The sequence below is a fragment of the Lissotriton helveticus genome, chromosome 12 (assembly GCF_964261635.1).
Source record: "Lissotriton helveticus chromosome 12, aLisHel1.1, whole genome shotgun sequence".
NCBI lineage: Eukaryota > Metazoa > Chordata > Amphibia > Caudata > Salamandridae > Lissotriton > Lissotriton helveticus.
In genome coordinates, this window is record NC_136073.1 from 647009037 (window position 1) to 647024873 (window position 15837).

At 45.3% G+C, this 15837-nt stretch overlaps 1 protein-coding gene across 1 annotated transcript in view; it reads left to right on the forward strand.

Annotated features, from left to right (window-relative positions):
• The window catches only part of WDR59 (WD repeat domain 59), an 885758-nt gene that overhangs the window by 743720 nt on the left and 126201 nt on the right, over positions 1–15837 (forward strand). The window contains exon 22 of the mRNA XM_078670030.1: positions 15227–15377. Within this exon, the coding sequence (XP_078526156.1) occupies positions 15227–15377 (151 nt within the window). The remainder of the gene's footprint in view (positions 1–15226; positions 15378–15837) is intronic.

A 15837-nucleotide genomic window follows, 5' to 3' on the forward strand; every position in this document is an offset into this window, starting at 1 on the left:
GATCCCTGATTCAGAGGGTGTCGAGCAGACCTGCCAGTATGGGAGTTTCAACAATTATTATCTCATCAGGGTCATGCATAAGGTAGGAGAGCAAGCCAGAGTGTCAGTATGCCACCAGTCTGGTGAATGCACGATAACGAAAAAAGACAGTTGGCAGAAGCCCAGAATAGCTGATTTTGCTAACCGTGGAAAGAATATCAATGAGAAATAGGGGACCTCTTTCACCAGTAAAGCGCCTAACTACAAGTTCATCCCCTCCAGTTTCAAGACCACCCATTCAAGAAGGGAGCCCTGGAAGGACTTGCTGGCACTGCAGTCACTGTATGGCAGCAAGAGGGCATTACTTTTCCCACCCATGGTCCTTTTGCTCCAATCAGCGACCACATTGCAGCGCAGTCTAGTTGCTACAGCACTCTTAGGCCCACTGCCAGAATAGCGTCAGGTCTCACAGCACCATGCAGGATGTAGTCCCTCTGCTGGCTGAAGCTGCCATTCAGTCTGTCCTACACCTCATTCCGGTAGCACTGAGCATGCTATTGACAATTATTAGGCTAAAGCTTTTAAGTCATAGGCCAGGTTTCTGAAATGCTCCACCAAAGCAGGCCTCTAATCGCCGCGGCCTCAGGAGCTCTGAAGGGTGACCACAACCTCACCTATTCTGGCACCTTCTCCCTCCTCAGCTTGAATGCAAGGCCTGGCTTGAGAGAGCATCTGGCTAAGAGAGCGAACAGGAGCAGTGTCTCTCATTTGCCAGTATCACTGCACTCAAAAATGTCGCCACCTAGAGGCCAGGCAAGTGCTGTGCTGTGGTTCGTCCTCCAAAGATTACTCAAGCCAGAGATGCCATGGTCATGTTGGTATCGCCATAGGTAGGAGCAAGTGAAATACAGAAGACAAAGACCGATTAACAGTAGCTCTGTAAATAACTGACTGCCATCTTAGGCAGCAAGGTCCAGCCCCTTCCTCCTTTCTATCTGGAGACACCTGTTTTTAAAGATCGGTGTTAGATCAGCTCGCCGGCCATATTATGTCCTTATCTGGTGAATCGATCCTGTTGTTATGCCAATTGATAACATTTTTACATGCCGCCTAAAAATGTTTGGTAAAATCAGTTTGAGATGTATTATATTTATGTCCCTTGAACTTAAGAGCCTTTTGCACAGTTTGACATTTTGTAGAACTTAGTGTTTCTGTTGCTAGGGTAATAATTAGAAATGTAATAATTGAAGCTACTCGTTTATAATAATTATTGATGCACTTTATTATTGTCTTTGTACAATGGAATTACTAATTATTGCACATCGGCACTTTAATATGCATTATGGGCAATATCATGTTATAGTAATTATCAATGCATTTTAATATGGGTTTACAATGGAATGACTATTTACTGCATGATTTAGCCTACGTTTGATAGATTTTATAATCTCTTTTTCGTATGCGCAATGTATGGTGAATTGGTCTAGTTTTATGACATAATTATGATTGTATTGGTGAATGGTTAATAATGTCTGATAGAGACATCTAGCCGCAGATTCCTTAACTTAGAATATCCCCAGGCATCAGACTGGATCCGGAATTTTATTTGCAGCAGCACCTCTGCACGCTGGGGAACGGCGCCACACGACCCCGCACTGACGTCGTCCATGTATGTTATGTCAGCGACATATAAGTCCCTCCCGGCGCTCTGACGCCAGTTTCCTTCTTTTCCGAGTGCAACGCGGATCCGGAGTAAGCGGTTCCTCTGGCCTGTTTTCAGGCCTCTTTTGACGCTTCACGTCTGGAACAGTGTGCGATGCCTTTGGGCTTTAAAACTTGTACTTCCTGTTCGCGGCAAATGTCCGCAACGGACCCACATCTTATCTGTATGTGGTGTTTGGGCGAACACCACGACTCGACGGATTGCGACGTCTGCCAACACCTCCAGCCGAAGTCCCAGCGGGAGCGCCGGATGAAGCTTCTTTCGGTCCGAGTCGTCCGGCCTCCTCATCGCTGGCAGGCCCCTCTGGTTTCCAGTTGCGCCGTTGATCACCCTCTGGGGCCCAGGGACGTCGTTTTCCCCTTATTGGTAAGTCACGGCGCATGTCGCCGAGGTCCTCAACCTCACTTTCATCTGTTGTCGGGGGCACTGGTTCCCGGACCCCTCTGGACGTGTGCCCCCGGCAGTCGCCCCTACCCTATCCGCCCTACCCGGGTGCAGGGGCGACTCGGACCCAGATGGAGGTCTATGCTGCGGCTCTGCAGGCCTCCCTTGGGGCCTCTCCTGTCCCTAGGGCATCCTCTGGACTCTGCTACTTACGGGGTCCCCGACGGACTCACCGGTGGGTTCGCCTCCAGCGCCACATAATCCTTTGCCCTCCAGGGATGACGAAGATATGGTGTCCTCAGGGTGAGGCCCAGCTTGGTCCCCCTCTGCGACCCATAGCAACCCTCCCGTGCCACATAGTGCAGTGGGGCTCCCTGTGGTGTCAAAGGTGGTTGCTGCGGCTTGAAGCCTTGCTTCGTGCACACCTCAGCCTTCTGGGCAGGTGGCCGCCTGTCCGGAGGCGGGGTTTCGCTGTTCCGGTGCCGAAAAACTCGCCTCCCCGTCTCCGCTTCTTACTTCGGAGTCGGGGCCTGTTGTAGTTGAGGCTGTCGGCGCCCGTGGCTTCCCTCCCCGGCTCCGGTGCCATCTCCTTATTCGGAAGCGTAGCTTGTCGTGGTGGACGTGGAATCGTCGCCGGACGAGGCACAATCCGTGCCGACCGAAGTGGTTTTATCGACACTGGGTTGTTGACTCCTCTCCGGAAGCTTCTGGAGAGAGTTTAGCGTCGCCCTCACGTACGACGACACAGGATATATCCTTGCCTGTACCCCCCTTAGAATTTGTGGACCCGGCAGGATCACCGCCTCCTCAGGAGCCCCTGGACCCTGCAGGCTCCACGCCTCCTCAAGAGCCCCATCAGGACCCCCATTCGTCCATGGGGCTCCCTTCTTTTGGGCATTGGTCGCACCCTTGTGTCTTGGAAGGCTTACTTTACATCCCTCTCCACTCGGCTACTGAGGCCGATGCGGCTTTTCTAAGAGCAGTCTCATTGGCCACTCGTGTTCTGAACATGCAGCCCCCTTCAGTTCCCTTGTCTGTGGACCCTCTGCTTGATGTCCTTTACCGTGGGTCAGGAAATGTGGAGCCGCTTCTGCCCTTTGAAGCTTCTCTTTATGATACCCTTTTGGGCACCTGGGTTCGGCCAGCTTTCGGTGATCCGGTGGCTCGTTCTGTCTTGCACCGCCACCGTCCTGCTCCACATGATCCAGTTTGCTTATTTGTCCACCCTGACGTGCGTGGGTTTGTTTTGCAAACTGCCTTCCCTTCCTTGCCTCAGTTCATGCTTCCTCCCCCGGGAGTCGAGGTGGTTAGAGTTGTGGGGTCGGAACATCTCTGCCTCCCCTAGCGCTGCCCTACGGTCACTAAATACAGTGTGTGTCCTGGCTCTGGCTACCTCTGCCCTGTGGGACTCTGCAGGGTCTCTGCTTTCCACCACCTCTGAAGGCACCCGTGTTGACCTCCTTTATCTTCTCCGGGATGGGCGTGCCCTTGCTGAATTTACAATCTGCTTGGCCTTGGATACTGCTGATTCCTTAGGCCGGTCTATGGCTGGTTCGGTTGCCCTGTGGCACCATGCTTGGTTGCGGGATAGCGTCTTCCCGGAGAATATCTGACAGCGACTTGTTGATCTACCCTTTGATGGGGTTTTATTGTTTGATGCCCACGCCGAATCGGCTGTTCAGCGCCTCCTTGCGGGCTCTCGCCCTCCCCCTTAGACCTGTATTCCTCAGGCGTGTTCTGGGGGGGGGGGTTACCTCTTTCCTTTAGCATCCTTTAGATGCATTATGCGTTTTGAGCTGACAGTAAGCCTACTGTGGCAGTGTTCCACAGATTGTTGTGTCTGGTCCTCTGACTGTGGTTTGCTCTAAGAGGTGTTCCCCGATGGTTGGGGTGTGCGATACCCCATGTGGGGTACTTGTATGCTATTATATGGCTCTGCTTTGTCAAGTGGGCCTGCTGGTGCTCTTATCTTGCCGTTGTAGTTCAATGTTGTGACTTTGGCGTTATCTTCTGTACGTCATGGGCCGTCTTGCTTATATGCCTCATTCTCCGCCTTGGGAGGTTTTCATGGTGTTTATCACGCTTAAAATGCGGCTACTACCTGCTTTTAATGCACTAGGTATGCTCCTATAACAACCATGTTGCATGGTTGTGGCTCGTTATATATATCAAAGTACACAGTGTTCATTAAGACCACACCTTTATTCCATAACATTAATTGCCTCCTGATAGGCTGCTATTAGTTGCCTCCTGATAGGCTGTAGGTATTCTGGGATACGTAGTCCACCATGTACAAGTTGCCTGCGGAATTGTATTAAAAGACCCTCCAATGGGCCCCGAGGCGTGCGTGGTAAATTATAGGTGCCATGGCTCCATTCAGAACCGGACAAGATTTCCAGCTCGCTGGCCCGCTGCCTTCCTGCCTTCCTGCTGTGGTGCTTCCCCTTACGGCTGGGTTGCCGCGTGACAAATGAAAGCTCCAAGTTCCCCACAGGTTCGGGAAGTACTCAAGCCACGGTGTACATCCACACACCCACAGACACGTCTCAGGCAGCCGACGCATTTCAAAATGATTTCTTCTTCAAAGGCTTAATTCCACAAAGTACACACAGTGTTCGTTAAGACCACACCTTTATTCCATAACATTAATTGCCTCCTGATAGGTTGCCATTAGTTGCCTCCTGATAGGCTGTAGGTATTCTGGGATACGTAGTCCACCATGTACAAGTTGCATGCGGAATTGTATTAAAAGACCCTCCAATGGGCCCGAGGCGTGCGTGGTAAATTATAGGTGCCATGGCTCCATTCAGAACCGGACAAGATTTCCAGCTCGCTGGCCCGCTGCCTTCCTGCGGTGGTGCTTCCCCTTACGGCTGGGTTGCCGCGTGACAAATGAAAGCTCCAAGTTCCCCACAGGTTCGGGAAGCACTCAAGCCACGGTGTACATCCACACACCCACAGACACGTCTCAGGCAGCCGACGCGTTTCGAAATGATTTCTTCTTCAAAGGCTTAATTCCACAAAGTACACAGTGTTCATTAAGACCACACCTTTATTCCATAACATTTATTGCCTCCTGATAGGCTGCCATTAGTTGCCTCCTGATAGGCTGTAGGTATTCTGGGATACGTAGTCCGCCATGTACAAGCCTTTGAAGAAGAAATCATTTCGAAACGCGTCGGCTGCCTGAGACGTGTCTGTGGGTGTGTGGATGTACACCGTGGCTTGAGTGCTTCCCGAACCTGTGGGGAACTTGGAGCATATATATATATATATATATATATATATATATATATATATATATATTACCTACTGGCGGTCGCCAGTAGGTATATATAGTTAGGATTTTTTCTCTATGGGTTTTTTGAAAATTCTATGTCTAATAACTTTGGCGTTTGTGGACGGAATTGGCTGAAATTTTCAGAAAAATGGCACATTTTGTTTCTGAGCAGCCCTTGAAAATTTGGGGGGGGTTCGTCCAGTGGGGGCCGAGAAAAAAGGGGGGTCCCAAAACGTGTTTTTAACATTGAGTTTTCCATAGGGCGGTTGGCCTCACTTTTAGCCCGAACGGCTGAATGGATTTGCACGAAACTTGGCAAAATTGTAGGGACTGGTAGCCCGATGTGCCTTTTGTAGGTCTCAATATATGTGCTCCAGTGGATTTTGAGAAATTAACGTTTAAAAAAAGATATATATCTGTAACAGCGGACCGGGCAGCGCACTGGTTCGCGGACTTTTCGCGCAACGGAGCTTTGTGAAGCGAAGCTGATTGGTTCTCCGGCGTCTGTCAACATTCCAAACAGTCCGTAGCGGCCGCCATCTTGTCTCTCGGTAGGATCGAGAGACAAGAGGAGGTCAAAACAAAGGGGGAAATAACTATAAGGGGGCATAGTAGATCCTCGCTGACCCCCTAGGTTTGATGTGGAGGTTTTAAAAGGGCCCCGCGGGGCAAAAAAAAATAATAATAATAATAATTGAACGGCTGAATGGATTTGCACGAAACTTGGCAAAATATTAGGGACTGGTAGCCCGATGTGCCTTTGCTAGGTCTCAATATATGTGCTCCAGTGGATTTTGAGAAATTAACGTTCAAAAAAAGATATATATCTGTAACAGCGCTCCGCTTCGCGTAACGGAGGTTTGCGAAGCTGATTGGTCATTCTGTCACTGGGCTATAGTTGGGCTACATCTGGCTGATATTTGGGCTACATTTGTTTTTTTTCGTCTCTGGCGGCCATCTTTGGGCTACATTGGGCTACATTGGGCTTCATTGGGCTACATTCGGCTAATTAGCAAATAGCTCATCGCAAACTAGGAATGGTAAAGAATCGCTATTTATTCCTTAAAGTTCGCTATTTAGGAAATGCAAATAACTTTGATGATACATATGGCGGTTCATCTCTAACAAGATAAGAAGCATAGGGATACATTTATGATGACTGGCGCATCACCAGGGATGTGTTAGTCATTCTGTGCCGCTGTTCCGTCACCTATGGTGTGCTGCATTTACAATGCGGCGCATCATGGGGCAAAAACAGCACAGATGCGTGATGTATCTGTGCCGTAAAGGTGGCGCATTGCTGGAGTTGTATCGCAAGTGTGATGAAGCTCCAGCAAGGGTCGGGGGTGCCCCTGTCGCAGGGTTTCTGTTCTCACACAGAACTGTGGACAGAGGATTGGAACCTCGGCGAATTAGGGTGTCCCAAAACTCACGTTAGTAATCAAAAACTATTTAGCAAGCTAGGTACAGTGTCACATTGGATATAACAAACTCTCAATGTTTAGACAATCCAGAATATGAACTTATAGTACCTCAGGATACGTGGAACTCATGAACAGTCGGTCGTTATAGATTTCTTAGAAACCAGAACATGGAGTTAAGAAGAACAGATGTGTATTTGAAATGTTTATTTACTAATGCCGTCTTCTCAGGCGTAGTACCTTAGATAATAAAAGTACACATATTATCAGTAGCAAAATTACCAGCATAGTTACTAGTACATAAAATGTGAATGGTGATAGTATGTTAACATGCTGTAAATGAATAAGAGTTATCAACACTTATAAGCAGCCGCGGGCCGTGGAGGGAGTTACGGTGGGGCAGGGAGGCGGGGAGGGGGAGGGGCAAGGTAGAGAGGGCTCCACCCTGCTTCTCCCCCTCCCCGCCTCCCTGCCCCATCGTAACTCCCTCCACGGCCCGCGGCTGCTTATATCTCACCCTCCCTAATACACATATTATATTATTTGCTAAGAAGGTCTCTTTGTGTTGGTTTAGGGCGTGCCCATACTTTAGTGTCTTAGATTTGAAGGAATCACATCAGCATACACCAGCTCTCTCTTCATGTGAACCGCATCAACTGTTGTGTATGTGTGTTCGGCAAAGCAATATAAAACCCGCCTCATGCCCAGAATTGGCAGAAGTTGCACTTATGTTATGAGTATGAAGTCGTGGAGATCAGACCTCATAACAATTCTGTATCGTCTTGTTCTTGAAACTTTAGCACTCGCTGTACAGATATAGTTTAACAAGTAAAGCAGATAGTAGACCAATAACATATTATTCTCATGTAAACCACGATGAACTACTAGGTGGAAAGCTAAAGCAACAACTAAGTGTCGTGTGCAGAAGTTGCAAAAAAGGAAAAATGGCGTTTAAACCGGTAATGAGCCCATGCTAACTTAACACGGTGTAAAGATATCCAGGACCTAGATGACACCTCCTCATGATCCGGAAACGAACTGAATAAGATAATAGAAGTGCCATCTCATGAGAGCAGATTGCAAGTTTATATGTGGACGGTCCGCAAGGTAAAGCATTAAAAACTAGGAAAATTTAATGCTAAAGAAAAATAAAACAGCCAAGTACTTTATCGAGTCTTAAGCCAATAGGCAAGGTAAATAATAAAAACTTGACAAATAAGTCAATGAATTGTCAATGAAATGCTAGTACTCAGCATATCAAACATGAAAAAGGTCTATGACATAACTGTGTATGCAAAATAAGCTGCAACAGCCTCCAATAGGAAGTCACCGTCTTCATCCGAAAACAGTTCAGCCATCCAATTTAAAAGCGGAAAAGAACATACGTGCTCTCCCAGCACCGGATCCTCTATCACCATCAGAGGACAGCTCGGTGGGTTTTCAAGAAAGCTCTGTTCCAAGAAAGACTGTGCTGCCGCCAGTAAATTCCAGGGACCAAGTAGTCCATGCATCAATGCCACAGCCATAATCCTTTCGCCAGGACAAACCAACTCGTGAGTAATGATAGGAGTCATCAGCTGATTAAAGTCGACGTCAGGAGAAACCGGTCCGCAGAGACACAAATCAATGGCCCAATCGAAATCACAGGTCAGGCAGTGAAATACAGGCTGGACACAGGTGAAGTAGGAGAACCGAAAAGATAATCCATATGCCGTGCTTAATATCGCCAACGGCATTGTGCCATAATATTCTAGCATGCGATTGCGGAACAGTGTCAGCAGCTGCAGGGTCGGAGGTTGCATAGGAGGGACATCCATATTTAAAAATGTAAAAAAGCACAAGAGCGTCCGCTGGTAATGCAAGTAAAAATGCCAATCCACGAACCAGAGTGCAGAAAATACAATGAAAGGAAGCAGGGATGACTCCAAAGATTTTCTCAAATGAAGTCACGAGACCACTGGTAACAACTTTAAAAAAGTGCACCAGGGACTTTGTGGAGGATGCGTTACAGATAGTCGGAAACATGTTGCTGAAATTGAAAGGCAAATGTTAATTGAAAAAGGTTTTGCACCTCTGTATGGGTGTTCGCTATGTGAAGTACGAAAGTTTCACGGGCCGAACTCAAGGCCACCTCTCTCTGAGACAAAAGAGCTCTTATTCTTGCCATGCCGTTGAAACGTGTCTCAAGGTTGGTATTTGTGGCCAGATTGAAAACTCCCTATGTTCATGTGTGGGAGGAAATAGAACATTTCTGCAGCAAATAACCCGTTCACTTACTGTTACGATAAAAGGAATACTTTTAATTAACTCAGAACAATCTTCATTATTGAGCATCAAATAACTACCATTTTCCAACAACTTGAACGTGGGGATGATAGCAGGAACTGGCGTGCCTTGCAACACGCAAGCCATATTTGGTCGGTGTTTGTTGCATGAACCGTGTAAATGTATGTGCCTACACATTAGTGAATGATCTGGCGTCTCAGTGCATTCCTCTCCATTCAGATAAACTTCTTGATCATCTTTGAAACATCTGTATGTGTATGGAAGCGACCAGACCTCATGAAGAAAAGCACTACCTAAAGGTTCATAACGACCTATTGGTATATATTTCATACAATTTGAAAACTTATATAAAGCAAAAGGCAGCGTTATTAAACCGTGGATAAGGCATGTTGCCAAAAAACCCGCAATCCTCTGCTGATGATGTCACTGAGCATGTCATGAATGATGTAATATGTGACATCATCAGCAGTGGATTACGGGTAATGGTATCTCTAGTTTACTCCCTTATAGCTGTCTTTCTTTTAACATAAGTGTCTGTTTCCTTCCCTTATACTTACTGTTTTTGGGTCGCTTCCGGTTCGCGTACCCGCGAGCGAACTGGGAAGCGAACTAAGAGAAATAGAGGTTGGCACAGTTCCAAATATTGTACCAATTTTTTAATAACGGGGAGGTAGTTCTGAAAAGAACTTTATTTTTTATTTTTCTGAACATTTTTTTACTGTTTTTGAATTTTTCGGAACAGTTTTATATTTTTTGGGGTTTTTCTTGGAGGGGGCAATGAAAACGATTCATTGTAAAGGGCTCAACAGGAGCAACAAAACAAAAAAAAGAAGTATTTATTATTTTGGGCGTTTCGGACAAACTTGCATATGATAGTCAATAGCTCTGTTGATCAGAGTGATGCTTTTTTCTCCGTAGGAAATGAATCCATCGCAAAATGCGCAGATGTGTTTTACATCACCAAATCTCATTTGTATATTTGGCACCATCTCCCTGCCCTCTGGTCCCGTTACTTCCGGTACAACAGATCTTCTGGCCATAATAGGGAGATTATCTAGGTCGTTCCGAAACTGTGCAGCACTGTAGTTGTTAGGATGCCACCTAGTCATATGGCGATGCATTGTGTAGTTTCCGAAACTGTATTTTTTGTCGGTCCCTCTGGACAGTCTATCTTGACATATAAGGCAAGTTACGTATCTTGCATTTACTTTTTTCTGACCTTTGGGAATTTTAAAAAATTGCCAAATGAAGTTTTCTTTCCGGTGAGACGTCCTGGGCTGCTCAGGCAAAAACTGCCTCTCTTCGTGCTCGTCCTCCTGTTCCTCTTCTTCTTCTTCTTGTTGAATTACAACTTGAGCAGGTGGTCCACTCTTCCTTGGATGTGGTGGAGGTGGTGGGGAAGCACCAGCTGAAGCTACTAAAGAAGCCATTGCTCAGTGATCACAAAGGGTCTTTCTCTCACAATGATGAAAGTCAGAGTGAGGAAAGAAGGAGGGATTTTCATCATTTGGGAAAAACAAGAGTTCTCAACCAATCAAAAGTGTTCATTTTAGATTATATGACCTAGTCTTACATCATTAGGAAACCAAAAGTGAAATGAACCAATGAAAAGTGTTATTACCAAGTCACATGACTTGCTGTGTTTACGTTAAGCGCTTTGCAGGGCCTCCCGGTTTGCTTCCAGAAACCTGCGCTTTGCGACTCGCTTCGCGTGCCAGTTCGCTAACGTAGCACGTCATATGACGTATCACGCGACAACGTGAAACGTCATGCGGACGGGAGGCGTCACGATGTTGTTTTCTAACGCGGCACTTGCGGTAAAGAAACGTTTACCGGCTCGCGGTCTATTTCGCGGCATCAAGGTCAGCTAACGGGAAGCTTCCCGATTCGCGAAGCGGGAACGAAGAAAAAAAAATATTTTAAAAAAAAATTATTCATAAACATATAAAATATATTTTTGGATTTAAAGAAGAATACATTTTACAGCTACAGATATTAGCTGTTAAAAAACCAATGAAATTCACAGAAAAAACCATAGGTTATAGACCATATATAGTTAGGAATTAGCATTTACAAAACCTTGAAAATTCACTGAAAAAACCATAGGTTATAGACCATATATAGTTAGGAATTAGCATTTAGAAAACCTTATTTTACTCACACAAAACCATTGAAATTCCATATATAGTTAGTTGCACTAACTATATATCGCGCACCCGCAATCCACTGCTGATGATGTCACATATTACATCATTCATGACATGGTCAGTGACATCACTGATGACATCACTGATGACATCTCAAATGACATCACTGATGACAACATCCAGTGACTGTATGTTTCTGTAAAGTTAAAATATGTCTTAGATATTGAAGAATGAGTGGATGTATAAGTGTCTGGATGAAGGATTTAGTAGGTGCGTGACTGACTGTATGAGTGAGTGATTAAATGTGTCTCACTGAATGCATGGGTTAGTGACTAAACTGTCTTAATTTGTGCATCATTATGTCTGTTGTGATGTAAACTGCTGCATGTGTTGATCATTAGCTATACGAGAGGCTATATGTGTTATTAATTGGTTGCCCAAGTATTTCTATGGGAGATTGAGTTTGTGTGGGGGTGGCTGGGAGGTGTGTGACTCTGTGCATAGATGTGTGAGCAGTTGATTCACTAGGTGTATGAGTTCAAGAGTGCATGTGGAAAAAGCTACATGGGCGGTTGACTGTGTGCATGAGTGTATTGATGAGTGAATGGATATCTCAATGCTACATGTCATAGTAAGTACATATGTAAAACACAGTACATGTGAGAGTTGGCATATATAAATAACTGTGCATGAGAGCCACTGAATGTGTGAGTGGCTGTATGGATCATTGTGAACTTGTATCAGGGATTGTATAAGAGAGTAAATATGTGTTAGTATATGTTTGAATAAGTAAGGTGTGTTTAACTGTATAGTTGAGGAAATGGAGGTGAGATTGTTTCTTTGCATGACTGACTAGGTGTGTGAGTAACTCCATGGATGAGTGACAGTGTGTGAGTGTCTGTATACACTGAGTGTATCTAAGGTTATATTAGAGTCTGAAGAGGTTTATCGTATTAGCACAAGAATGATGTCAAATGAGATGTCATCAGTGATGTCATCAGTGATGTCATTTGAGATGTCATCAGTGATGTCACTGACCATGTCATGAATGATGTAATATGTGACATCATCAGCAGTGGATTGCGGGTGCGCGATATATAGTTAGTGCAACTAACTATATATGGAATTTCAATGGTTTTGTGTGAGTAAAATAAGGTTTTCTAAATGCTAATTCCTAACTAAATATGGTCTATAACCTATGGTTTTTTCAGTGAATATATATATATATATATATACATATATATATATATCATCTATATCTCCATGGGTACTCTTCTCCCTACATCTCCACTTCTCTTCTCTGCTGCGAGGTCTGGTCCAATGTCTCCATGTGTCAGGGAGCTTATCAGGGATGCACGCGGGATTGCCAGTAGGGTCCCTTTTGCGTCCCACTCCCTGGGGTGGTTCCCCAGCTTTATACTGCTTACTTCTTGGTGTTCAGATACTGAGCGATCTCACTTTCTGGACAAGGGTTACTTTACTCCCAGTCGGAGGATTTGGTCTAGAATTCTGAGATTCTTCCATCCATTTCTACACCTGTTGGTACTCTGGTGCCTCTGCTGCCACTTCCTTCGGATATGCCCCTTTCATTAGGTATCACCCTATACTATATCGGATGTGCCTGCGGGATAGGTCTTCTGATGTCAGTCGTCCTAGGGTCTACACCCCACATATCTGTATTTTATGAGTTAGTTCTATGCTTATTTTAGCTATGCCACCTTGTTGTGTCTCTGGCTGTCTGCTCTGTGCATGTTTCAGTGGTGGCCCGCATCAGCGTGCTTCAAATTGTTACTGTTCGCCCCTGTCCCTCCTTTGGTGACTGGGTGTGCACTTTGCGTGTTTCTTGTTCCCGTGACTGCACTTCTAAAACATAGCTCAGTTTCTACCTCTTGCCCCTTTGGTTCCTGGCTGTAGCCTCTCCGGCCTTCCTTCCGTGGGCTAGCCTGGCAGGCTCTGGTTGTATCTCTTCATGTTTTCCTCAACCTCTGGTAGGTGTCCACATAGTGCGCCATTAAGCTGAGAGTGGTCCCTCTTCCTCTCTCTCTCTCTCTCTCTCTCTCTCTCTCCTTTGTTCTGGTATATGGCCGGTGCCATTTCTACATCTTATGCTTATACAGGTATGGTGTAGCACCTTTCTGGCATTTTTGGGATGTCTTGCATCCCGTTATCTTTTGCTCTTCCAAGCTAATTGGGTTGCTGTCTGGCTGTCCCACCACAGCCTCCCCCATTGTCTGTCATTCTGTTGACCAGCTCAGTGCTTGGGCACTTTCTATTGTTCTGTCGCAGACCCACCTCCCCCTTGGGGTATGGCTGTGGTATCTATTCTAAGTTAAGGAATCTGCGGCTAGATGTCTCTATTAGATGTACGAGTTACTTACCTTCGGTAACGATGTATCTGGTAGACACATTGTCTAGCCGCAGATTCCTTAACGCCCACCCATCCTCCCCGTTCTGCGAGGACCTAGCCAAGTGGGGTTCTCCCTTGCCTCTTTTAGTTGCCATTGTTTTTTCTCTCATGAGTGCTCACATTGTTGCGCCCCTTTGAGAATTGCCATATACGGCTGACTCACTCCAAGGGGCTTCTTTTCTGTAAAATGGTATCTTTTGATTCACCTTCATCAGGAGATTCATCTTTTTCTTCTTTTCTTCTCCTGCTGCCTTCCCTCCCTCCTGCATTCCCTATTGAGGCTCTTGTCTCCTCTATAGTCGTCTTCTTTGGGGATCTGTTGAGCTCTGTTTCAGACCTCCATTACTATGGGGAAAGTTCCAGTCTTTTCATACCTACCTGCAGTGGACTGTTGTTCTTTTCTGTGCTCCGTTCTTGCTGGACGGCACAGTTCTACATGGTAATAACAGTCAATTTTTGTCTGTTGAGATATTCTTCCCTTGTTGCACTTGGGGAACGGTCTTCGCTTCGCTTTGCAGGGTTCTTTCTCGCAGCTTTTTCACTTATATGTAGAGATTGTCTAATTCTGTCTTTTACGATGGTGTCTTGCACCACCCTCCTTCTTTATTCACGGATTTTTCATCCTTCGCACACTGTTCCTATACTTTCACAGTGTTTTGTTGGTTCCTCCGCGTTGTGCAGTGGAAAAGTTTCTCTGAAGAAAACTGATGTCAGCGCGCCAGGAGGGACTTATGTGACCTCGCTGACGTCAGGGTGGGGTCTTGTGGCACCGTCCTCCGGCGCGCAGAGGTGCTGCTGCAAAACAATTCCGGATCCAGTCTGACACCTGGGGATATTCTAAGTTAAGGAATCTGCGGCTAGACAACGTCTCTACCAGATACATCGTTACCAAAGGTAAGTAACTCGTACACTTGTGGTACCGTTTTTAAATATTGTGTGATTGTGAAGATGTTTTGATTGCAATGATTTTTATTATTCAAGCAATAAAGATCTTATATTCATTTGTGAGCTCATTGATTCATTCATTTTAATATTGAGAAATTCAGTGAGGAGAGAGACAAGAAGGCTACCTTAACCTACAGATATGAGAGCATTATTTCCCAAATTCTCTTTTTAACTAGAACGATAACAGTGGAGCAGGTTTTAATTGTAACTGCAACATTATAATGACAGACCATGAACTTGTGCTAACTCCTACCCCCTATTCTCTTTTGACCACCTACTGTTCTGTAGCTCTGTTTTCACTCTGTTTTTTTCTCAGATTATTTTTTGATTACTGGCTTGGCTTACCTTTCACAGTTGATACTCAACACTTTCTTATCCTGTTCTACCTTTTACACCTTTTTTTTTATTCTACTTGATTTTGTCTCACTTTTCTGTCTCTTAGGCTGCCTTTTCTCTTTTCAGCCTCTTTTCTTCTGTGTATTTTCACTACTGTGTATTGATTCAGCATTTCCTTCTTTGTCCCCTGCTCTCTTGATCCTTTCTTCTCTTTCCTGTCTTGTAGCTTGTTTTCTCTCCCCACTGTCACACTGATAAACATTAAGGTTTTCTCCCTTCATTTTTAATGACCAACTTGTTTGTTTCTCTGTCTACCAGATTGTCTTATTACTGTCAGCTCCATGATGTACAGACACTAGCCATGCTATGCAGTGTGTTTGAGGGGCCTGGCCGTCTTCAGGGGGGGTACCTGCCGTCTTATGGTCCCTTCCCACATCGCTTCTCAAACTCAGTCTCCCACAGTCGCTACGTAAGTTGCATGTTTCGTCTGCTCAAAAATTTGCCTTGTGCATAAAAGGTTTGGTGCTATATATGTAAATATACGTTTGCCCTTGTACTGAACTTAGGTTGTAGTTGATACTGAGCAATTAATTACTATCTACATGCTGTGACCTAAAGGTCTTCTGAATGTTTTTCTCTCTAGTGAAAATGTCTACCTGATTTGGTGAGCACAGGGTTGTAGGCTACAAAATCCAAAATGCTATATTTTGCTGTGTAGTGTACAGAACAGATGCTGTCAACCTGCTCACCCAACAATTTAAGATAACTTTTCCACTTTTCACCTTTTTTAGTATAGATTACATTTGTATGTAGTTTAGTTGCTAGGCATATAACCTGAACTGAGTTGTCTTTTAGCAGATAATTTCTGGCGAATGGGGGATGGATCTTCACCATAATACGAAGTCACATAAGACAGCGTGTTCAGGGTC